Source organism: Botryllus schlosseri, chromosome 8 (assembly GCF_051294905.1).
Source record: "Botryllus schlosseri isolate E-star chromosome 8, Bs_hap1, whole genome shotgun sequence".
Classification (NCBI taxonomy): Eukaryota; Metazoa; Chordata; class Ascidiacea; order Stolidobranchia; family Styelidae; genus Botryllus; species Botryllus schlosseri.
The window spans coordinates 9,710,228-9,736,490 of NC_137243.1; the positions used below are offsets into that span (position 1 = coordinate 9,710,228).

General features: G+C 40.8%; 1 protein-coding gene across 3 annotated transcripts; it reads right to left on the reverse strand.

The window, feature by feature from the left end:
* Positions 1–463: 463 nt before the first annotated feature.
* LOC145445545 (putative oxidoreductase YjmC) lies at positions 464–12,005 on the reverse strand. Of its 3 annotated transcripts, none has more exons than XM_080323729.1 (9): positions 11,843–12,005; positions 11,308–11,462; positions 9,475–9,623; positions 9,284–9,385; positions 5,635–5,804; positions 3,730–3,860; positions 3,565–3,671; positions 1,934–2,140; positions 464–710 (listed from the first exon to the last, which is right to left on the reverse strand). In XM_080323729.1, the coding sequence occupies exons 1-9, from the start codon at positions 11,848–11,850 to the stop codon at positions 672–674; spliced, it is 1,068 nt and encodes a 355-aa protein (XP_080179855.1). In that variant the 5' UTR covers positions 11,851–12,005; the 3' UTR covers positions 464–671. The 3 variants fall into 3 exon arrangements, with proteins under 3 accessions (XP_080179855.1, XP_080179857.1, XP_080179854.1); XM_080323731.1 differs by lacking the exon at positions 5,635–5,804 and adding an exon at positions 7,110–7,279; XM_080323728.1 differs by lacking the exon at positions 5,635–5,804 and adding an exon at positions 8,201–8,370.
* Positions 12,006–26,263: the final 14,258 nt, after the last annotated feature.

Here is a 26,263-nt window from a genome sequence, read left to right on the forward strand (position 1 = left end):
CTAAGCTAACGCCCCCGAACGCAGATGACAAGTAGCGATAAAGAGTGTACAACGTGAGGGGGGTCTGGCGGGGGGCGAAGTTGGGTTTATTATCATATGGGGGGCCAGAGACCAACGTTTTTTTGGGGGGGGGCTGACGAAGTGCTGTTACGGCCCTGACTGTACTAAATCAGTGGTGTACGTGAAGCCCAAATTCACAAGCTTCCGTTCGCTTTAGCTGTTCTACCGGAAACGTGGGAACCGATACGACATGTCAGCAACTGCCCTGGAATCAAATCAGCAGAGGTGCAATCGTATCTGTCGCGTCAACTCCAGTAGACTAAGAGTAGGAATACCTCGTTCTTTCAAGGTCAACTCAAATGAACTTCGTCTCATGGCATCGAGTTTGGTAATATCTACGGAAGGTCAGTTAACGGTGCTGCCTGCCTTCATATAGCATTCAAGCAATAAGTAGACGCCAATATCCATTGCTACATGATATTTTATTGCCATCATACCCATGATGAGCAAATGGGAGATTAAATTAGTGTATTTGGTTTCGTTTTCATAGCGGCACACCATTTAATGGCATAATTATCTGTAAAGTTGCACAAAATTGCTGATCATTCACAGCGAAAAAACCATGGTGAGAATTTTTCGAAGTATGAAACAGGGATATCGTCGACGGTACACTACATCGGCGGCACCTCCAGACTCTTCCCCACCCCGTTCTAAAACAAAAGAACACAGTCAAAATTACTGTTGCCACTTACATGCTCGAAAGTGGATAAAATGACCGTTGACCATGTGTGAGCACAATAGCGCCATCCAGATAACAAAGGCATATCTTCAAGCAACAGTTAAGATCAGAACAACATAACACAAAAGTATAGACAAAAGAGCATCACATTTATGATCATTCGGCTTCGTTTTTATGCAGAAGTACATATAGATTCAGTAAATGCAGTTTTACACAATGCAGTTTTACACAATAGAGTACTGCGTTGAGCTGTCTTACTCGGGAAGTTCTAACATGAGCTTCTTCAAACACTTCACCATTAAAGGTCCTTACACCTTGTAAGTAGGCCTACTGCCCGTGATCAATACCTCATGTCAACATACTGTCAAAATATCGCATGATACTGAAACAGCATCCTTCCAGGATCTAGCCAGGGATCACAACCAGAAGAAAAATCATCATGTATGGTAACCCCAATTGGAAAATGCTGCTAGGAAATTAGCAATGTACATTATTACGGAATAGCCTACATGTTTGAAAAAAATATTTGCAGGGAATTCCATTTTGCCGTGTGCTTCCGCTCGCGGATCATTTCGCGGACAGCCAAAAAAATTGTCAAGATCAGGTTTTGCAATTTTATTTTGTGTAACGTAGTGGAAACATTTTACCGATTTGCAGTAGGCAGACAGTTTACTTGTGCGAGTAACTACATCGACAACTGACTTCTCTCTGTGGAAATTGTTCTGTTGATTTAAGTTCCAAAGACGCACATACAGACATGACGGGTTAATCATAGGTGTCTTAGATTTGGGTTTTGTCATTTTCTATTGTGACAATTGGTCATACGCAAACTGTGTTGCATACAATTTGCCGACCCCAATAAGCGTGGTAACCCACTTGACATATCAAAATTGATCTGTTATATACTGTTTAAATAGAAAACGAATGTCGAAGACGCCCATTGAAATCATGTTTCATCCATCATAACACAGAAGATAAAAGTAAAAGAAGATGATTATAATTTATTCATTAAAAACTCGAGTGTGTTTCGGAATGGAAAGAATCGGATCGGAGTTAAAGGAATTACAGAAAAATCCAAATCCGTAGTGGTCATTTAAATGTACATTGGCTATTCATATCATCACATGCATCTACCACATCACGACAAGAGCCATATTTGGTGAGCAGGGAGCATGGCTGTTTTAAATAACTTACCATATACTCAATTACGCGAGCGGGATACGGAATTCCGCCGAGCTCTTCGCATTTCTTCATGTGAATTCTGGCCGGGTCTCCAGCCACAAGCACCGGCTTCTCCGGGTCAGCGGGAGCCAGATTGCGATGACTGTCCATGAGATCTTGCATCCTGTCTTCGAAGCCGTCGCCAAACATGGCGGGATTGACCGCGATGAAGCATTGGCCCTGAAAGATGGATGGGACATTTTAACTCCATTACAATTCACTACGCAACGTGCATTAGAGTGTGGACGCTGAAAGCTAGCAGACCGAGCGGTATTGCGCCCGGGTGAACATTGGGCTCTCCAGAAACATGCTTAGTCTGCCGGTAGAGGTTGTCAAAATAGCACTACACAAGTCTTTAGACTATTTCCACTTCTATGCTTACTTGAGTATTTCTCACATCTTCATTTTCTACATTTACTTGATGTAATTTTGACATGTATTTGAAATTCCCATTCATACTTGTATTTGGGCAGAAACTTGCAGCATTATATCTACTTCTTTACTCGAGTAGCAACGCAAACCACTTTGAATTCCTCCGCATACAGCAGCTTTGAGTGAGCGATACAAATCCACAGTGGAAACTTGGGTCGGGACGACATAGGGGAGAGGAGGCCAAGATGAGACACGGGGCAAGATGAGACATGCAATTTTTTCACAGAAAAATTTTCTGATGGACAGATTCCTTCAACTATGTTGTTCCCATAATATCATTCCATAGCCCTACCATATTAACAAGGCAAACAGATTTGAGATTGGGCAGAAAAATGCCAAAAAATATATTTTCATAGCCTATGTCAGTTATGTGAATTCATGTTTGTAAGGGCATACCTATCATAGTACTTGATATTATAGAACAAGAATACTGGAGCTGGTTGAGTGCAATATTAGCAGTGTAATCATGCGCTTACCTCTGAAAAGTAACGGACAGAAATGTTTTTATTCGAATTTATATGTTAATTTAGGTGTGGGGGTAAGATGAGACAAAATCATGGGGGTAAGATGAGACATGGGTATCAGAGGGCTTTTCTATTGAAGGCCTCGGAAGATTAAAAATTTACTGTTGAAGGCACACAAAATGTATTATTTATCTAGTAGTTTACCAGATGCGATATTACCAGACAAAATAATACCGAAACTCTCATTGTTGCTGGATCCCATGGTTAATTGGTTTTCGATGTCATTTATATGTGTATATGATGTACAAATTCTTTTCAAAAATGACTAATTTCATGATTATTATATTTTATTCACGATGTTGCTGGTTGATTCATCATTTGGGATGAATTGGTGGTGTAATGAGCAAGAATTGCTTGGTGTCTCATCTTAAACACAGTGTGTCTCATCTTACCCTCACCTGGGGGTAAGTTGAGACATTTGAGCAAGGATTTTTGAGGGCCAAGAAATCCATCAGTATGTTGTTCAATATAACTCAAGCCACTGTCATGGAAAGTAGAGATCGCAGGCTTTCCATTGGTACCAAAATTAATCCTCAGAAGCCATTACTCTTTGAGTGGCCTTGAATTATCAGAAAAGTGTCTCATCTTGGCCTCCTCTTGCCTACCCACATACAAGACACGATCAGAAAAAACGTTACAGAGCCTCACCAAATCAGCAGTTTCTCCGGTCGTGCCCCATTTTCGAATGTTCATGCTGTAATTGCTGCCTCCCAAAATCCCGCAGAGAACCTCGACCATCATAGCTAACCCGTAACCTGATAAAAACAATTAACACTATTTCCACGCGCAACAAAAAGCCACTCAACCAATCACCTTTGTACCCCGAAGTCTCCTCGGAACCGCCCAGAGGCAACATACCACCACCGTCCAGGACAGCTTGTGGGTCGTTCGTCACCTTGCCTTCCTTGTCGGCACCCCAACCGTCAGGAATGGGAATTCCTTTTCTAAAATGATTTTGTTCGCATGATAAAGTATAATTTGGAATGAGTCGCATATCTGACATGTAGCTATGACTAATTATGGAACGAAACTGATCACTTCTGACCAGGCCTCCGTGCCCGGCTGAGGATGTGGCAGGTAGTGGCTAATCCCGTAGAAGTAGCAACAGAAGGAACACAGAAAAATTCTAGTGAATTGGAAGTAGAAGTAGCAATTTTCAAGACATACCGAAACTGCAGGTGCACCGAAGTAATTGCAAAATGCAGATTTCGTCAATGGGTCGAATACTTTTAGCAGTTGATCGGGGGGTGGTTACTTTAGAAATCGTAGGGTTATCTTTGTGACATATGCAGAATCACTAATGACTAGGGCGATTTTTTTGGAAATGTAAAAATTTTGTCAGAATTGAAGCGTTAGGTCGAAAAATTGTCGAAATTGTTTACAAAGTCTGAAGTTTTTTGACTCGTGCATTTTATTTGTACCGCAGATTTTGCACTGTCGGTGAACTTATCATTTGATATTTTACAGCTTGTAGCCTACTTTATAGGCGTACCGTTGTAGACGGCCCAGTGTCTGCTCAGTGTGAATCATAAATGGTCAAATGAAACCAAATAGATTGACGCGGTGTTAATGGTCAACGTACCGCAATATCCTAACTGAAGAAAGACTGCTTGGGCATTGCATGGTTCTTATATCAAGAAGCGCATGATGAAAAATTGTGATGTAGACAGCATTGTCAGAATGAAGCAACAAGGTGTGTCACCAGCAGTGTACGTACAACTTCAGTGTTGCCGGTCAACAACTACTACGGCTGCTGAACGTTCTTCCTCCATTCTTGGCAAGCTACTAAGTAAGGACAGACACTTTCTACCCGAGAATGTAGGAAAGTATCTTTCGTTGTAATACAACAAACTTTAATTATTTCTACCATAATACGCGAATACCGGAATTCTTCATAGGGACAGATTTCGATAAAATAAAGTTTTTTCGCGTAAAAATTTGTCAGTTTTCAAGTCAAAAACGTTTTTTCAGACCAAATACTTCGGACAGTTCTAACAAGGACAAGGACAGACAGTTCCAAACAGAAATGAAGATAAGTAGCACAATTTTAATACCCAATTTGCATAGGTGAGGTCAAATTAATTTAAAATTTTGATTTTTCAGGTCAAAATCTTCTGTTTTTAGGTCAAAAAAATCGCCCGACTAATGACACTACAAATTAGGTGCAATTTACAAAAATTCATCCAGTTAACGTTACCGTCATACAGATTCTATTTCGGTGAGTGGTGACCATAATATAATTCGAAACATGCTTTCTACTTTGCAAACTTCAACGAGTAGAAAGTAAGTGGTTTTATCAAGAAAAAGTTGAAGAAGTCCAAGACACAACCTTGTGAGGAAGTACGGTAGTAGGCAAAACCTAATTGAGTACTCATAATAAGTAAAAGTACTTTGTTACTAACAACCTCTGAAAACTTCATACGCTAATATTAATTAGGGAGTTGAAAAGAATTCCAAAATAACAACTACCCATAAAACATGCGATGAGCAGTGAGCACACACTAAACAATGAATTACATAGAATGTCAATGAGATGAAAAATACAACCCATGCCACCATTTCATTCCAGTAAAGTACAGTTCATTACGGTGCCAATATTTTAATTGCTCAGATGCAGCAGCCAAGTGTGTATTTGCCTAGCAGCTATGTAGCATTTTCGATAGAAATTAATTAACCGTGCCATGATCATGACCATAGAAAGCGACGGCAGGTTCGAACCTTGCATTAACTTCAGCTTTCCCAAAAGAGACGGCACTTGTTGCCATGTCCAGTACAAATGTATCACCATCAACACCAGGGGCAGCACATGCAATTGGGTTCGTACCAAGTCCATAGAACGAAGACCGATTTACCCGTACTATGCGACTTGAATTGGTGAAAGAGAAACCCTGAATGTTATTGAGATCATCTCACCTTCCGGAATGATCTCAGAATAAATAAAGCGTGGCAGGACAAGGCATCAAGCATGAATTCCATAATGCTGGCATAACCGGACGATGATCAGATGGCGTAACGTCTCATATAGGCCTATTCACTGTTGTTGTGACACCACATCAGTAGATTGAAAGATGATGAATGATGGGAAGAAGATGAGTCTGATGACACCAGTTGAAATATTATGTGAAATCTACTCTACTTGATGATCGTAAGGTCAATTGCGCAGATGCGTGCAGCATCATCGGCATATATTATTCAAAGAGGAGTTTCTTGTTCAAAATGCGGAATACTGCTGTTGGGGTTCGATAGAGCGGTTACGTGTACCATGTCAGGATTTTGATTTTTAGATCCAATTCCCAACTACTGATAAATCATGGCACGTCAACGAATTTGAACGAACATGAGATAGACGAGTTTTTGTGATGCAATTTGGGATAAAGATTTTGGCTTCACAAAAGCAATTCAATAGGACATTGAAATAGAGTTTGGGAATTCTAAATCACAGTTGAATGAAAACATGAAAATTGAACAAAAATATTTGTCATTAGAAAAACTACCAGAATCTGTTACCCAACTAATCCTTACGAAAGATTTGTAGCTGGATAAACATCGCTAACAAGACGTCAACGCAATTTGAAGTGAAACCGTGCAGCTGGTTGCTGTGATCATTATCGAACCAAATACATACGCGACAGTTACTTCTACTGATCTGCTATTTCAAACAGCAGCGCGATTCAAATCATCAATTGAGAGCCACAAATCAGCACTTGCTAGTCCCTATGCCGGTACAAGGTTCACCGCAACAACAGGAAGAAATAGGAAATTAGCAGAGTCGGCTACTCAGAGGTGACATACCGCATAGCTCGCATTGTAGTTCATCAGATGACAATGGCAATATGATATGAGCTGGCGGCGTTAAAGATGAAAAAAGAGAAACATCTGCCACCAAGCAACGATATTTGTTAATTACAGCAAATTTCACCATGAGAAATGCGCATTTCAGAGATATACCAGTCGGCATCATCAGATGTTATCTTTCGTAAATTATTTTTATACAATTTCTGCACGATTCATACAAGACCAGGCTAGATCATACCTAGTGAGATAGGCTTTATCAATACAAGTTCATATCTAGGCGGGTTCACCACAAACAGCCGGGACTTGATTTAGTAAAAAATCGCCGGAGTCCGGCAATGTCGGAAGATGCAGGTACGCGCTATTGTTAAGCATCTTCCCGGTTAGCACCAGAAGTCAACCTTTCATTGATCCGAACTTTGCCGATAGAGACGGTACTGGTCGCCATATCGAGAACAAAGGAATCGGCACCTACGGCCGGAGCAGCGAATCCGATAGGATTCGTACCAATCGCGAGCTCCGCAGAACGAGGGGTGAATACCGCAGGAGAAGTGTCGGTAAACGACATCCCCTGAAGAAAATTTTGCGATCACACCCTACAAACTATATCTGGTGCCGAGATATCACAATCTTTGTTATACCACTCTGCATCGATGAGTGAAATCTCAAATCTCGGAATATCTGTCGAGGTTGAAACGTAAAAACTAGCGAAACATTGTCCACATTTGGCACCATCACCATTACCATTACGATACACTGCTTTTTGAGCAATAGACTTTGCTTCAAAACTGTGGGCCTTACAAATCAATAATTATAGAAATTCAGGAAGTGCTGTTACTAACCATTTAACCATGACTGTAACATTTTGTACAGACCAGACTCCCATTTAATTTTTTTAAAGCCGAGTAGTGTTAAGGTTGTCTGTAGCAGTAATAAAATTTATCCTCATCGGTTAGTTGAAGTGGCAAATAGATGGATTGTAATTTCAAGATAGGAAATTGAGAATTCAATGGTAAGTCTTGAATTGCATCGACTTTAGTCTAATTTCAAGTATAACACTAGAAATCTAATGGTGAGATTCATTTCACAAACTAAGTCTACAAACTAGGTATGAACTTAAGTTATTTTCCACGTGGGCCAGGATTACCGGTAGATAGATACCACATCAAACTTTTACCTATAACTCCATACTACCAATGTTTCAATGTACGCTGGCGTAAGCTTTCAATGACAATAGTTCTAGTGATGAATCTTTATTCAAAAATTAAAATATGATGACCTAGTGCTCCAACAAAGTGCATAGATTAAGCTGTAATTTGATTGGCTTGAAAATAAGAGTCAAGGAAAGGTACATTACTAACAAACCACAGCACATCACTGCAATCATAAATTTGCGAGTATTACAAACCAATCAAACGAAGGGAATTAACCAAGGCAATATTCGTGTAAGGATGAAGCAGTCACTATGGTGAGCGTGCAGTGCATGACTGACCTCTTGTTTAGTTCTATCTTTCCCAAAGCAACGGTAGTTGTCGCCATATCAAGTACGAAGCTGTCATTATTTTTCGCAGGCGCAGAGAACGAAATCGGATTAGTTCCAAGCGTACACTCTTTAGAACGAGTCGGCAAGACAAGGGGAGACGTGTTGGTAACGCTCATGCCCTGAGATGAACAAAATTTGAATACAAGTGAAACGGTGCTTAATCAAATCAACAGGAAAAATTCTTTCAGATAATACTTCCTTCCCAAAAGGTAGTTCAACGAGTTGCTAAAAAATACAGGATTGATTGCTTAACATGAAATTATCGTCTGCAAGAATTAATCCTTCATAAAAGCCTTTGGACTGTGACATTGCTTCACACTACCGTCGCTTTACAATTGCCAGAAGGCAGATCTAGTTATAATCTGGTGATTCAGAGCATACCTTTTGCCTTAATGCCATGATAAGTCTTAATACTTTGTTGTACAAAATCCTACTTGATATTCACAAAAACAGGTTTGACAGACGTCTTCTAGACACCAAGCACAAATTATTTTTAGGTGGGGCCCGTCATAAGCAAAACGTCATATAAAATTTCCTACCTTAGAGAGTATGTGTCGCAAACACCAAGAGTATTTAGTATACCGTTGAAACAAACCTGTGTCACTGTATATATCCAAATTCAAGTAAGCCCTACTAAACAACCTCATTCTGTAAGGAATATATCATTTTCCGTCTGTATAAAACAAATTGATAAATCAACTTCCTTATTTTAGCAAGCAGATATCCAAGAACTAGTCTCATCACATCTCCATATTTGATGAAGAGTATAGCGAGCTCGAGCATACAGATTAAATTAATAGGTCCACAGAAGACATACCAATGTACATTCTGTCTGGGGTTAAATAGTTTCAATCTTGGTGATAACAGACATGGAATCCTTTGTAAAATACATGAACGTTTAAATTGATGGCGATGGCTCCAGCGGTGACCTAGTTGTGATTCAGAGGACAATTTCAGCAGCAGCACTAACATCATGTATCTTCTACTATGAAAAATTTTGACAATTGGTTTCAGAAACAGTTGAGAACTTACCACTAAGCCTTGACTGGAGGCCTGTAATGCATAGTAGCCAGCGATCCCATAGTGATTGGATCCTTTGGCAACGACCCATCCAACTCCACTTTCTTTGGCTTTCTGAAGTCAACAAGACAAACTTATGTTACGTCTTCTCCATACAGACCAACTGAATGAAAATATCCTAATAGCAAGGACACAGACAATACCTTGATAGCAAGGTCCATGCAAAATTTACCGACTACAGGACCCAGACCATTGCGACCGTCAACATGAGCGGTAGCGGCGGATTCTTTTAAAATTGCAGGCTTAATGTGGCCATCGGCTATGCTTTGCTTCAAATCGTTGACATACATCTCTGAAACATAGCTCGGTTTATAAATTAGTCCATGTCAATAGCCAGCACTGTCACCAATTAGAAAAATAGGAATTTACCAAGCTGCACTCTATGTGCAATTTGAAAATGAGATTGGTTCTTCTTTCTTTCCTGTTTGCCATAAGCTTGAAAATGAATAAAACTAGATCTGTATACCTTCCAAATGACACAGTCAGGTCAGATCAAGTAACAAGTTGGCATGGTATGGAAGTATGGCATGGCATGGAACGAAATTTCGGTATGGAATATGGAAAAGTGCAAGTATGATATGGTATGGAAATTTCCCAAGTATGGTATGGGACGTGTTTTCCATACTTCCATACTTTTTCCATACTTTGACAGTTTTGCCAGAACCATGACAATAATCTTACTTTTGATTTGTCCAATTGATTGCATACCACCGAAAATCGCTCACTGTCTATGTTCATATCTCATATTGTGACTCACCCATCCCGGTCGACATATATTTGAAGACAATAATATCTATTCTCTAATATTTATTTTCTCATTTGCAATTCAGCAATTCGTATTATCAGTGCCTCCAATTAGCGAGAATCGATTGGACAGCGGCACGCGATCTCCCTCATAGGTTGTTATTTATTCGTGTGCAAAATGAGGTGGTAGGTGTGATTGAAATCACCTGATTCGTTAAAATAAAAGTTCATATGTATATGTATAGCAACATGTATTCACGGGAGATCGTGGAATCGCTAATTGATAGCATAGCCGTACTCGTTACTAATGAATAACATATTTCTTACTGCTCGAGTTATAGTGGCGTGCGACAGTGTAGGTCATGGCGGCTTCTACCATACGCATAAGTTTATTAACACCAGGAAGTCGCTCTGACCCATGCAATATATTCGGCATTTACACATGTAAATTGATGCTACCTTTGTACATTTGGAAAAATTTCAAACCCTTCCTATTTCTCTGTGGGCTTACCTCATATATCCATTTTACGGAGGCGTCACATTGCATTGTACGGTTATCAGTTCACTGATCATTAATTAAATAGCGTGCTGTTCCATTCTGGGGGTGTTAACGTTCACCAATAGCAAGTCTTACCAAATTTTATTGGAGAAGCAGTTTAAAGTATATAAAGGTTGGGAACCTATCTTATAATTTGACAATACATTTTTTTATGTAATTCTGTATATGAGGTTACTGCTAGCAGTACGTTACCACACTAGATTTACATGTCATGAGATTCTGTTGCGATTTCTTGATAATCCCGTGTGTATAGGCCTATATTATATGTTTCTACATTGCTGACGACATATGATATAAAGAAACTGGGGATATCGTTGATGCATCGGGGCTGTTTAAACGGATAATCTCATCCAAAACAATTATAATATAAACGCCGGAACATTTCCTCACATCAAAAATAGAATATCACTTGGGATGTTGGTCAAGTTGCGAAAGTATGGAAATATTATCAAATATGGTATGGAAGAATGTTGCTATGGTATGGAAAATGGTCAAGTATGGTATGGAACGATTGGGCGGGTAAGTAGTATGGAAGATTCCCATTCCATTCCATACCATACCATGCCCTTCAAACATAAGTATGTTTCACAAGTACTAGATTGCTATTCAAGGTGTGCAGCAATCAACAAAACAAATTTTCTTAACAGAAAATATTTAGTCCAGGGTACCATACCTAGTCTGTTCATCCCGTGGCTGTAATGTCCTCTGTGATCTGCCATGATCAGCGTCTCTGCCATCTGGTCTGAATGTGCAGGCAAGGCTCCGGCAGCAGTGATGCATCTCGAAACAAACTGCTTTGCCGCAGCGATTGTCACTGTCTTTGTGGCACTGAAGTGAAGAAAGGAACAGATGCGACTAGACTAGGGCTGCCAGAAGTGCAGGTGGTAACTTTTCCCATCCACTCAATCAAGCTCACTAGTAAAGATTTCAAATTATTTTCGAATATCCTGCACATTCACAGTCGACTCAGACATATCAATCGAAGTAACATCGCAATCACATTTATCCCTATCAGTTAAAACCTGAACAGAATGGTCTTTGGTTCAATAACGAAGTGCCGAATTACATAGGCCCGGCGTAACGTAAGTAATTCGCCGATTTATCAAGTACCAGACAACCAGAAATACAATGTAATGTTTGTAAAACGACGATTGTAAAGCAACAATATCTTTAATTTCACGATAAGTAAAGACATAGGATTCGCTTACCTCTCCATTGCAACAAGTGTCTGTCTCTAATGCGATTTCCAATCACCTGTCGTAGCTCACGAACCGAGCAGAGAAATACGCAGATGCAGATGCAGATGCACTCAAGTCAGTCACGTACAAGGTTGCACTCAGCGAGTCGCCAGCGCACTGCTTCTCTGCAAACCGTGCGGCAATCGATCATGCGTGATAGATCTATCTACTATATAGCAGGGCATCATCATCATCATCATCATTGGTTTATTAGCAATTTTATCAGTTCAATACACCACAAAAAATGCGATACAATGAAAAGAAAGGAAGATGTCGAAGCGACTAGGAGTTGTCTATGGAATCAGACACCCACCTTGGCCTAGGCGATGTAAAGAGGAGGCATGCACACTGAATGAAAGTAAGATAGATAGTATAGAAAAAGGAAGTGACAAGAAATAGGGCGGCATGTCATGGGAAGCGAGATCGATAGGTCAGTCGTGGTCCGGTAATCTTGAGGATGGACTGTATTTATTTAGTAGTAATTGCTTGTATTTCGACTTGAATGTGGACATGCTCGTCGACTGCCGGATGGCCGGCGGGATACTGTTCCACACATCAGGTCCGGCATATTTGATAGAGCGATGATCTTTTCGGTCGATCATATGATATTTGGACGACGTGGACGCGCGTGTGTTGTACTTGTGCGCTTTTGATTCAGAGGTAAAGAAGTCATTGAAATATTCGGGGCAACGACCGCAGTGAACCCGCTATATAAACTTGGCGATTTCTAGTTTCCGCATATCTTCTATGTTTAGGACGCCGAATCTCTTCAGTAGCGACTTATAGGATGGGCAGCCAGGTATGCAGCACCGTAACTGCCGCACCCCAAACCCCCCAATTGCGTCCCGATGCCAATCTTCATAACAATGAAAAATTCGAGGCTGATTGTGGGAGTTCCAGGGCCACGAGCGGAATAAAATTTATATTTTCGTAATCAGTGCAGAGTCAGCTTTCGATTGATACCTGTTTCACCAAATTTAATGCTCGGCAAGCCGGTCAAAAATGACCGTCAAATTGCCTGTAGCCAAATTGAAATTGTGACGCAATACAATTTCACTGAGGCGTGAGATTTGCCTGGGTCGACACCATATAGGACACTATGGTATTACACTTAAATAGGTTCCTTGTGGTGCAGAATTTGAATATTGCAACGAACAACACATTCATATTCGCAATTTATTCACTGTAAGCTTTTCAACTGACCCTCGTCGGTAGTGGCCGTCAGTATAATGCGGAGATTGCAATTCGCAATATAAAGATGAAATAGGTAGTGTGACGTAAGAATGGTATAACAACAACAACGAGAAAAATCACAAAACGAGAGCGTTAAGCAAAAATGCAATTACTGCAATACAAATTGGCTATAATATATAGCCAGAGACGCAACACTAATGAAATACACGGAGAGAATATAGTCGGTCCTTTTGCCGACAAAGAATCGGTTGCGAGATTACACTTGAGATAACATCGTACCATATTGCTCACTAACCTGTGCGTCAACCTGTACTGACGCATAAACCTGCCTTTGTGATAGCTAGCAATCGGCTCGTTTTAATTCGGATCTGCTGGTACACCCCTGTACACCCCATCCGAGTGGTACACCCTTTGCAGATTCTGGTACACCCGACTAGGGTGTACGAAAACCCCGGTTGAAGAGCACTGATATAGCTGATAGCCGATCATCATTCATGGTAGAACGTAATTACGACTTTATCAGTTTGAGCTGTGAAAAGCTCCTCTCACAGCTCGCAATTTAAACACCAAAAGGACAGACAAAGTTTCAGATACGAGCATAAATATGGTGTCAAATCAAGTAGGTGTGATTTAACCAGGGCTTTGGAGCAATCGTAAATTTTAAACTGCTCCAGCTCCGGCTCCGGAGCGCTCTTCTATGATGAATTAGCTCTTGCTCCAGCTCCGGAGCTCATTGCTACCACTGCTCCTGGTCCAGCTCCGGCTCCGGCTCCGGCAACTATGGTTCGGTTGTAGCCGTCGCAAGGAACCATCATTTTGTGGGGGTATGCAAAGTCCTGTAACGTAATAATTACTTCGTGTCGTCTGTCGATGACGTCATATCCGCACGAGAACGCAATTTACTCCATGCCATTTGTACAATGCACATTGTACACATGATACAGCATTAAAACAGTGACGTGATGTTTTACTACCGTTACTGCGCTTGTTAATACCAAGCCATACAGTCCAATATAATCTAGAAAAGGTGCTATTTGTTCAGATGTAACTGCAGAAATGAGCGCATGTCGCGACCTTACCAGCAGGAATCCACTTTTTACCAAATATACCCAATCACTGGCGTAGCCAGCGAGGGGCGAAAGGGGCGATCGCCCCCCCCCCCAAATTTTTGGAAAATTTTTCGTAAAATCAATAAATATGACATTATTTTAGGGCAGATGAATGCAACCTAAAAAATTTCTACGCGCTTCGCGCGATTTAGTGTCCATGATCATAACTGTCTTGATTTTATTATCGGTGTCCCGAAAAAAAATCTTCCGCAAATACCCACAATTGATTTTAGCTGCATTCTTAATTATGAGAATACAACAGTACCAGTAGATACACGAGAGTAACTCAAGGTCGTTGGGTTGATTGAGTTTAGGGTTGTCAGTTCAGTATGGGGATTGGGGACTGTTAGCTCCGACAATTCCTGTTACGGGACACACGAAGACATATAAAGTAGGTTATTACATGCGACTCCGCAAAGTGCGCTCCCAAAATGATTGACGGCCATAAAACCGACGCATGTATTCGATATAGAATTTCGGGTACTTAAATGGCTGGCGCCTAATGATCCTGTCCCTGCAATCTGACTTCTCCGACATGAATGCGACTGGCACAGGAAAATATCGCCACCTCCCTTTAAAAAGTGCTAATTTGAAATCGCACGAGTCTGATCAAAGGAGTTTTGTAATTTGGTCTGGTATATATACCAGCAATTCCAATCTCTAAACTAGCATCAATCTTTACCAGAGGTCACTAAATAACCGTGCTTCAACGAAGTAATTATTAAGAATGGAATCCACTTGCTCATATACACGCACCAATATTATTGATCAAATACTTTCATTTATTCAAAAACATGTACGCTCCGCGCGACTAGGTCCGAAATGCACACTGCTTTTCAACTGGAAGCAACTGGAAACTTCCATAGGGTATGTGTGTGCGTGCGTCTAAGAATCGTCTGAATATATGGTAGTGATCAAATTGTCCATGGCAGGATGTACGGTTCTGCGAGGTGTTCCCAAGGGAGAGCTTCCCTAAACTCATAAAAATCCCCCCCCCCCCGCAATAAAAAAATGTAATTCTGGCTACGACCTTGTGTATGAGCGATCTCTTGAGTGGTGACAGCTTTCTCCGCAAGTCATGAAGTAACAACAATAAATGACAACTGTCCCGCCAAGCGTCCACCCTATACAAACTCTAAATCAGTGGTTCTCAACCTTTTTGTCGTCGCGGACCCTCTTTGCACCGTCACGTACCCCGGCGGACCCCCAGTTCTTATTTCAAATTTGCCTCTATTATCATGCAACCTTCATCTGTCTTGTGCAATTATTATCTGTAGGCTAGTGATAAACAACAGCGAAATGACCTTTCTTGAAAATAACATCGACTTTTTAGTATATTTTAAAGCGAATTCTGTAGCTGCATTTCTTGAAATACAGGGCTATGTCTTGAAAATCCACGTCGTCGATTTGATATGAACGAGTGCCGAGAATCCATTTCCACAGAGATAGGTGGTGGCGAATGTAATAATAACGCGTAACGCGTCCGACGACACATTTGGCTATGATGGCAACATACATGGATCAATATATCCTCCAGAGTTCAGCCTATAGTCATTTCTATCTAGCAGCTCATCGTGAAGTTATTCTGGAATAGCGGTCGGTGTATTTCATAGGAGAAAATGGATCTCTGCATACAATTATTTCCAAAACCCCAGCTAAACAATCCTAAACAGCAATGTGTTCGTATAAGTAGGCTATTGGCAATTAAAATGACTTTGCGCGGTGGAATATTTCATCTCAGACGGCCATTCTCTGTTTATATGAGTCCTGAACTTTCAGCAGTTATGAAGCGAAAGTGCTTCATCATCAAACCAAAAATAGTTTATTATTATTAGGTTATCAAACATTTTTCAAATTTGGAGTTTTCGTGGATCCCTTGAAAAGGCTTTGCGGATCACCGGTTGAGAACCACTGCTCTAAATAGTCTTGCCGTGTGTTATGAACATAGTTCAAGTGTACTAGCCCTGAATGTTCGATGACACCACTTCTATCAGCTTTGCCGGTAAATCTGATAATGAAAACGTATTTGCAAAATGCAAGTAACAATATAATGAACAATTTTCATTCTTTAACCAAAAAATTTTCGCGCTTGGCGCGAAAGTATTGACGTCAGAGTTTTCTACAATCACACATCACTTTATATGAGCGGAATATATGCATAAAGATTGCCTCAGATGTTGTGTTAATCATCCAATAAGGGCCCAAGACCATCGTTTTAGCCCATTTTTCCTTATCTTTAGGTGGGAGGGGCTCATTTACGTCATCGAATTTTTCGCCCCCCCCCCCCAAATATTTTTTCTGGCTACGCCCTTGTACCCAATGGCTTTAAATTCGATATTGGTGCGCTCGTTACCAGTCCGTCCATCGGCGATCAAGTTTAGTGGAGCATAGAAGGTTCCCCTTCTAACAAATCGAATAAACTCGATATTAGTGCCACTGACAATCTGGTGGTGCACCCATTTTTGAGAACTTAATTCAACATCTTGCACTGTAAAAGTCAGTAACCAATTATTGACCTCCTGCAAGCTCGCAAGTGACATTGCGCGACAATTCAAAAATACGAGTGTATCAAGCAGACAAGGATGAATACATAAAATTGATGATTAGAAATTGGAAAGCGCGCATCCAATCACTAATTGCTATCTTATATTACACGCCAGGGCAGGGTTCGGACACCGCATTCAGACTAGGACAACTGGATAATTCTAGTTGTCTAATTTCACTAAATGCCAGTAATCTTATTCTAATCTAATTTGTGTAATGTTTCTATGATCTAATTATAATTCTACTCTAATTTGCGAAATGTTCCTATGCTCTAATTCTAATTCTAATCTAATTTGTGAAATGTTTTTATTCTCTAATTTTAGTTATAATCTAATTTATTGTTTTCCTCTAAATGCCTCTTTGTCCGCGGCATTTTTCAGCGAGTTAACAAGAATATTCCTCTCGAGCACGGAAATCCAGTGCCAAGCAGCCATCGCATTGGATCAGTGGTTCCCAACCTTTTTGTCTCCATTCCCCACTTCAGATTTATTCCGAGCCGTCATTCCCCACCAGGACCGTAACAGCACTTTGTCAGCCCCGCCAAAAAACGTAGGTCTTGGGCTTCCAGAACCCCCTCAACCCTGCTGAGCCTGTACGCTTTTCCCATACAACTTATGAGCTACATTGGGTCTATTGTTTAGTGTATCGCCTTATTTCGACTAAACGCGCTAAGCGCGAAAAATTTATATAATTCGTGTTTGAATCGGCCAATATGATCCGGAATTGCATATATTTTGCTATCAATTTTTTATCCCCTCTCTGCTCACGTAATCAGATTTACCGGTAGAGCTGAGTGAGGTGTGTTGGAAAAGGTAGGACCCCGAAATAAGAATTGAACATCTTCGGGCGGACCCGTTGGTATATTGACTTCGACACATTATGCTATTTAATTCGTGACCTCCTATATCTGCTATGTCAAAAGATATGGAAATCGCCAAAACTAAAAGGCATACACGATTTCAAAGTGGTATTGCTTTACTGGCAAATAATTTTTCCCTGCGGGATGGCATTTGTCCGGTGGGGTTCAGATCGCCAGGACAGGAACATTCGGCGCCAGCCATTTAGCCAATTAAACATATATGTATATTGTATATATATATCGAAGTTTTGGGTCACCACAAATGCATTCCTTCTCGGTCAAGGTCTTCTCGCTGCTGGTCGTTCTGGCACACTTCTCGGAGTTGCATATTTCATGGCCTATAACTTCATATGCGTTGGTGCGTCGTGGCGCAGTAATGGCCGACGCCGAAGTCTACATTTCTATAAATCCTATACGTATCTTCGTGCCGGAAGGGTACCTAATAATCAGATATTGGGCAATATTAAATTTTTTGAAAAAGTGGCATAACTTTTTAAAAAATACTTTAATTTATGTTAATTCACGAAATAATTTTGGGCCCCTTTGAGCTCGCCCCGCCAATTGGGGGGTTTGGGGTGGGGCAGTTACGGTTCTGTTCCCCACTACCCAGCACTTTTGTCATCACAGAGCAGCTATTTGCTGGTATGACTACACAAGACACACAACCACACCAGTACGCAAGACGATCGCCTATAACTGCAGCATAAAACGTATGGTGAACTGATACCAGTAAAGCTCAAAATTTCGCGAAAGCGTCATTTCACGTCAAACTAGTCGTGCTGGATGCGTTTGTGACGCCATTATTGGCCATCCAGAGTTAAAAATGAGGTTTTCAGAGCAACACACGCAATAGAATTTTCGATACATACATTCCAGAGCAGTTAACTGGTAACGGTAATTGCGCATGTGTCTCCGTGAATAGGTAGACTGTCCTGTATATAGTTTTGAACAAATGCGTATATTCCCCACCAGAAACCATTGAATTCCCCACCAGTGGGGAATTCCCCACCGTTTGGGAACCGCTGATTAGATACACCGTGCAATCATAGTAGTTATTGTGACGAATAATAGCCATTTTGGCATTGTAGCTTGTAGTCTGCGAAAAAGCATTTATTTCGATCACGTTTTTAAAACTTTACGTTAGTACTGTACAACGCCGTGCTCACTTACATGGGCGATGGGCATGGTTACTACAAAAGAAGTAATTTTATTAAAGAAGTACAAATACAACAAGAAATATTATTATGATCATAAAGTTCATTTTATTTTGAACTATGAGCTGCACACGATACCTGATCACGCTTATCAGCAACTAATGAAGCTGAAACATTATTTCATTCTAAAGATTCATCTTGTGGGAAATCACTTGACCATTTTCTCAGCGTCTCCGTCTTGGCAGTGCATGGGCCATTGAACGTCAAGGCAGCTCTTGAACATTGCTCATATCAGCTGACTCATCAGCTGTTGCCATCGTCGAAACTGTTTCAGTTAGTGGGGAATAGTGTTGTTGGGCACAGACGAATAGCTAATTTTGAAACAACTACAATAGTTGGAAACTGAAATCAATTTCAGCATTTCAAAATTCTTTACTGCGCGTTCTTGTTCCAAAATCGCAAATCAGATCGCCGACCGCACGTGTTGGTGACCCCTGGTATAGTACAAAACCAGCCAAGCTTGGTGTACAGAGGTTAACCGCTCTCATGTTTATGGTAATGCGCTGTGATTTGATATGAACTGAACTTCGTTTTTGCTGTTTTTATTTCTCATTCCCAATTTCATTCAATTTCCAAGTTTTTGCGAATTCAGTAATTCTAATTCTAATTCTAATCTAATTTGAAAAAAAACTGTTTAGCTCAGCTCTAATTCTAATTCTAATCTAATATGGAAAAAGCTGTGGAGTTCTAATTGTGTAGCTCTAATTGTGTAGCTCTAATTCTAATTCTAATCTAATTTGGAAACGTGGAAAATTTCTAGTTGTCCAAGTCTGACCGCATTGACTAGTTCGCATCGCGGCGATTGTAGGCTATGCGGACTTAAAATAGCGATCTGGGCTGCTTCGACGCATTTCCCTATTTACGTTCGCAAATCGTTACTGGAGTAAACGATCGTGCGCGTTGAATGAATTTCAATTAATAGGCAAAAACGCTATCACACTATCCAATTTGGCGCCACGATTAAATTACTACCAACGAAGAGCGTGCATTTGCGCGTCCAATTCAGAAAGGAGACAATGTTTCTCGGCGTGCGGCATGCGCGCCTCTAAATCATCATGTGCATTAATTGTGCAGCGATGTCATGGTTATATCCTATGGCGTCGGTTATGTATTCATCCCAATACTAATTAGGTATATATTGCTCATCTCCAGGGTGTAATGACTCGAGTCATGGCTCGACTCAGGTCCGACTCGAGTCACGATTTTCTGATGACTCTACTTGACTCGAGTCATTTTCTCAAAATACGGAAATGACTCGACTCGACTCGACTCGACATTGCGCATGACTCGAACCAAGTCATAGGACTCGAGACGCAGACGGTGAAGACCAACATGTCATTGTAATTTCGACGAACAGTAAAGTAACCACCCTATTGGGATTTCATCTATTGGTACTAGAACTTGAAAATGCGACCAGAAACTGCTAAAAGTGATGAAGATTAGTATATTATAAGTGCGAACCATTCAATATCACCAAACAGACTTACAAAAAGTGAGTTTAACAAGATTTTAACTGGAAACTGAGCAGTCAACACATTGACTTGGACTCGAGTCATAATATTATGACTCGGACTCGACCCTCTGCTCGATCACTTGGACTCGAACTTGACTCGGTGGTGAGTTGAAAATGACAGTCGACTTGTCTCGAGTCAAAACTATACAAGTGAGATTGACTTGTGACTCGGAGCCTTGTGACTTGGTTACAACCCTGCTCATCTCACTCGCATAAGCATTAATCCCGTTTTGTGACATGCATTAACAACTAAACGTGGTTACTGGTTAGAAAGAAAAGGTGGTGCCAACGAGGCGACAATTATTAATTTTCTGAGCGATTATCGTAAAATTAAGTGAATTCAGCCATCAGTAAAAGCATAGCATCTCATGATGAACCGGCTCCAGCTCCAGCTCCTGCTCCGCTTGAATTTTATGTTGAGCTCCGGCTCCGCTGAAAATGAACGGCTCCGGGGCTCCAGCCCCAGGCTCCGGCTCCGGCTCCAAAGCCCTGGTTAACTAACCTATGTAAAACATCAAACGCTGTTTCATTACGATCAAGGGTGGTTTCCCTGCTCCGCACCAGCCTCTTAAATCTGTCAATTTCCGCAGCTAACTCCAATTTACCAATACTGATCTTACTAATGGAAAGCTATTGTTGCCCTGATTCCAGAAATACAATGTAAAAGCTGGTCAGGGCAACGGAACCACCCCGAAATAGCCGTCAAGTCTGAAAGTAGCATTGCTCCGAATAATCGCTCGATAAAATTTCCATTATCATGGTCAATTGGTCATTGCGGTCCGATTGTTTGGAACAATCGGCCTTGAAGGCTATTTCGGCGTGGTTTCCTTACCATGCTCAGTGCTCACATTTTAATTTGTGTTTTCGGAATCAGTGCGACTATAGAATATAAACATAGAATGGCAACAACCGATTTTGCAGCTTCGTACCGCTACGCTGAGGCTGTATTCAGAATTGTTTTTGCGTAAGCGACTGTAGGATTTCTGGCAATTCAAAAGTTATCTTCCAGAGCGCAGAATTTACCGAATATGGTCTTGATCGAAAGCTACTGTTGAATTGATTCCGAAAATATAAATTAAAATATGTTCAGGCTCCAGACTTTGAAGAAAAATCGCCCTCACCATCTGAAATGTGCATCGTTCTGAACAATCGGATAGCAGCAAAACAATGACCTGTTGCGGCTCTCCGATTGTTCAGACTTGGAGGGCGGATTCTAGGTGGATCAGTGCCTGATCATATTTAAATTTATATTTTCGAAATCGGAGCGACAGTAGCTTTCGATCAAGACCAGATTCAGTAAATTCTGCGCTCTGAAAGATAACTTTTGGATTGCCAGAATTCCTACAGTCGCTTACACAAAAACAATTCCGAATACAGCCTCAGCGAAGCGGAATGAAGCTGCAAAATCGGTCGTTGCCATTCCATGTTTACGCTCTATAGTGCGACACTAGCTTTCGATTGGGACCAGTTTGTCCAGGCTTTCGATTGGGACCAGTCACAGGACTACCAGTTACGCTGCTTTTAGCCGGCTGTGTACACAGTGCAGTGTGCACTGTACGTTAGGGCTGCTAAAAAATAACCCTTTTTTCCAGATTCCAGCCATTCACTGATTATTTTGTCAGGTTACCCTAAAAAACGCTGGATACCACATTTGTTTCAATTCTAACAAGTGACTCCGCAGATCCAATTTAAAGTTTTAATTTATTGGGGAAAATTGGAAAAGAAATTCAAATTTTTCTGTCAAACCCATGAAATTGTTGAGCTGTCTTCAAAGTCTATGCAAAAAATTTGACTCAATTTCAACTGGTAGAACCGGAGTTATTTGAGTTTTTCGTTGATAATTCTCGGATTACCATCAATCAACGATAATGAAATGGCGGGGGGATTCCGTTATGGTAGCTCGACGTCCAGGACAATGCCAAAATATAGTAAACAACATTACTGTTCGGTAGCAGATATCCGTGAAGTACTAGCAGATTCTCAATATATCTATGCCCATGACGTATTGCATGTTCTGACACAGCTTGTTTCTCTTACACTCAACGCAGTTTAGTACCATGTTTCTAAGTTTCGGACATCGTGTCTATACTCTGTCTGCGATGGCACCCCGGACATCATGTCTGGTTATGTTCGAACCAGTGTTGCAAACAAGTCACTACCGTTGTTGTTATTATTTTAATATTCATGTGGTGTTTTAACTACATTACTCATTTAATACTTGGCCGCTATTCCTTATAATAATTCAATATCTGCCGATTTGTCGCACGGTCCACTTCTGTCGTTACCTGATGGAGTTACCTGAAAAAAACGGGTAGCCTAACAAAAATTTATATTTTTCTTACTCCACTCCTCCCGAAAGAATCGTTGCCACGCATAATCGGTTGGCGCTGAACTTTTTCCAGATTTCGCGTCTATTTTGGCATTTTTCCGTGTACAATCGCCTGGCTCTCAATCGAGGACGAATTGCCAAAAAGCAGGACATTTGGGCGTCCTCGGAGGATATTTGGGATTTCCGTTACTCTAAAAGGGGCATTATGTTCTAAATCACTGGTTCCAACCGGAGGCATTTTGAGATTGTTAGGGGAGAATCTGGCTTTAGGGTTGTATCGGACGATACACTGGGTTCACTAGGTTTTCAGATTTTTATGATAGAACTGTTAAGCTTGAAACTAGTTCTTTACAATTGCATTATGTTTCTTTGGCGGATTTTAAGCTAGAAGTATGTTTAAATGTCTTCCGTAGATATTAGTCTCCCTGATAATGTGAGGCTCACGAGACGATTTCGTTCAGATTGCTACAGAGCAGGAAAAAGTCAAGCCGAATGCAGCAAAAGGATGCTTGTGAAAATTTCTACCTTTGTAAGCCAGCATATGAGCTAACGTGAAAAACATACCAAATTTATCGATTCAACTCAAGGTCATAGCAAGCGGACTTGGTGATTTATTTTTCGTCAGTGGCTACCCGACCGGTAATATACAGGTCAAATTTAGCTGTACTTTATCAAGTGTAGTACGGTATGCATTCGACATAGTTCGGACATATCTGAATATGTTTGGCGATATATTGCTCAGTCAACAAATAATTGTGCGTTAAAAAGCACCTTTTTTTAGTCACAGGTAACTCTGTCAGGGGGGAAATTTAGCTCAAATATCGGACAAGGGGTCCACAAGGCGAAAAAGGTTGGGCACCACTTCTCTAAATATATGACGTGGTCTCAAATTAGACATAGAAGCAACAATTTTCCACACAAAGCCAACGTATTGAAACTCTGGGCAAAATATTTGCACCAGTGTTACTTTCTATACTATAGCTCAGTGCTTTTCAACCTGTGTGACGGTTCGCACTGGTGCGAATGAAAAAAATTGCAGTGCGAATGACGAAGGTGGTGCGAATGGGGCGAATGAAAATCGTGAATGAGTGCGAATGAAAATCGTGACTAATTGTTAATTTTTCTGACGTGGAAAAACTCAAATAAATCTTATAGGAACTTCAAGCGCACTGTAACTTTTGTAGTTGCGATGCAATTGTAAAAACTTGTTTAACCTACGACGCACCACTAATCGTAGCTATATCACAAGTCGTATTTAATTAATATTTTCGCACTAAAATTATTACGTAACCAAATACCTGGTTTGGTAGCTGCGGGCAGTGGGCATACAATAATATTACAGTCAGTATATCAGTCCGCCTGAGCCTGCGCCAGGCTGAAAAAATGACGTCAAATTGACTTTCTGCCTTCTTTCTCTAAACAATCAACATATATTAGTAATAACTGTTTGATTAGTGCGAAACACGAGCATATAAGCAGTAAATACCATCATTACACAAAACTCACATTTGCAAGTTACTGTAACGCAATTTTTTCCCTCCAAGGGTTAATAAAGTATGAACCGCAAAGGGTATAATTTTGGGTCGACACGGTGCCTGAGTTATCTGTTAATATGTATGTATTATTTGTTGAATTTATTCCAAATAATCCTGTGATAGTTTTTACATATCCAGGGTCACTGCGTTGGGTAATATAGCCAATAACCGAGACGCCCAGAAATACTGCTTGATCGTGAGAATTCATGATAAGATTTGTCCGAATGTTTTTTTTTCTGGAAAACATGGTAGAAGACCATTGGGATGAACTAGTGTAGGGGTGGGCAACGAGCAAGTTCAGGCCTCTCTCATTCATTTTGAGGTCAACCCCTTCTGCGTCGGGGCACATGAAGACGTAAAGTTTTGGCCAACAAATCGCTGATAAAATGCGGTGCCAAAAACATAAGCGGCGACAAAACCGTGGCCATAAAATGACCTTTCGATATGGATATGCTCCGTTGTCGGCTCGGAATAGTTCCGTACTTGCAGTCTGCGACACGCAAAGGAATTTGGTTCACCCTAATTTGAAATCCCGAGCGCCGACATGTCTTGTAGAGCTGTGTTGGGTAGATTTGGATTGTTCCGAGAAGGGTTAGTGAAATGGTTGAAATCGAAACGAGCGAAAAAGGTTTCCTTTCTAGTGAGTCACTCGGTAGCTGAAGCTACATAGTAGCCAATTTGTTGTAGATCTGAACAAAATGTTGTAAAGTATCTTCATCTTCTTTTGTATAACAATTTTCGGTTTGTTTGTGCGATTGAAATTTATTTTACAAAAAAAGTGCGAATAGAGCTCAAAAAGGTTGAAAAGCACTGCTATAGCTTATCTTTTAGATTTGATAACCATTTGAAAAATTTCTGGTACGCATTACTTTCTCGACGCGAGGAGGGAATTCTAGACAGTTCTCAGCTGATATATGAAGGATATGTGCCGTATTACCACTATGGTTTACGTTCGGTAAGCAGGCGTGCGGTGCATGCGCTCAACGGCGACTTAACAGCGACCACTGAAAAAGGGTTGGTCGGTACCCGTAGCCAGCTTCACACAAAAATATAGCTATAGCTGAACATCGTCCGTTTAGCACCAGTACCGTACGGCGTACGATTTACTGTAATTAAACCGCTAGTGTAGGACACATCAACAAACTCCCTCTAGTCCGACACCGACATGTTTCTTCAATATTGAATCCGGTTTCGGACCGCCAATATCCGTCCATCTGGCTAAATCATGTACACTAGGCTACTCCCTATAGCAGCGGTTCTCAAACTATTTTAGACACGCCCCTTTATGATCATGAAATATTTCGCGCGCCCCTTATAGTCATATCACAAAATGTCTGGCCTGTCAGGCTTGTGTTTGACAGCCCTGCTATACAGTTAGGTCGGTGCTGCTATCTGTTTATGTGTTTTAATCAGGTCCGAAACAATATTTTTCTCCCCCTTTCCTCCCAAAAAGCACTGATCTTCGGCCCACCATAGGGTAGTCGATGTAACTTGTTGGGCACTTACTATATGCATTTGGCTGTTAAATTCTATGTATGAATTCTGTCAATAATATTGATTCTTCGGTATATTAGACTACTATAAAATGCACCAGCAGGTTGCACATCCGGTGATTTCCAACCTTTTATGCTCGCGACCTCATTTCCCACTTGAAAAGTCCCGTGGCAAAGCTCAAAACTTGATAAGCTGATTACTAAAAAAATTCAGCTTGCCCAAACTTACGCACGGCCTAGGAAGCTGCTTACGTCCAACATCATCGCGATCTCCAGATAAAGGCGCCACTGTCTGTGATTGAAGCATCCAATCAGTCTTAACCAACTCTAGGAATATACCGTTAGCTTATAATTGCGATTACAATCAGACTTATTTCAGTAAATGATGGTTATTTATATTTATTTTGATTGCATTTTTGCGAGGGTGGTGCCTGGAGCCCATACTAATATCATTATACGTTGCATTAACTCGCGCGCGGCGCGAAGAACAATTTTGAATAGCATAAATCTGCTTGAATATAATATTGTTTATGTTGATTTACGAAAAACGTTTGAGCCTGCTTCAAGCCTTCAAAATTCCGGACATTTAGGCATATTTTAG

Bases quoted from the DNA above. Each gene is read 5' to 3' on its own strand.
- LOC145445545 (XM_080323729.1), bottom strand. The intron at 3,672-3,729 runs GTGATTGGTTGA...TGTTTTTATCAG, and splicing joins GGAGACTTCGGGGTACAAAG to GTTACGGGTTAGCTATGATG. The intron at 711-1,933 runs GTAAGTTATTTA...CTTTTGTTTTAG, and splicing joins CTCGCGTAATTGAGTATATG to AACGGGGTGGGGAAGAGTCT.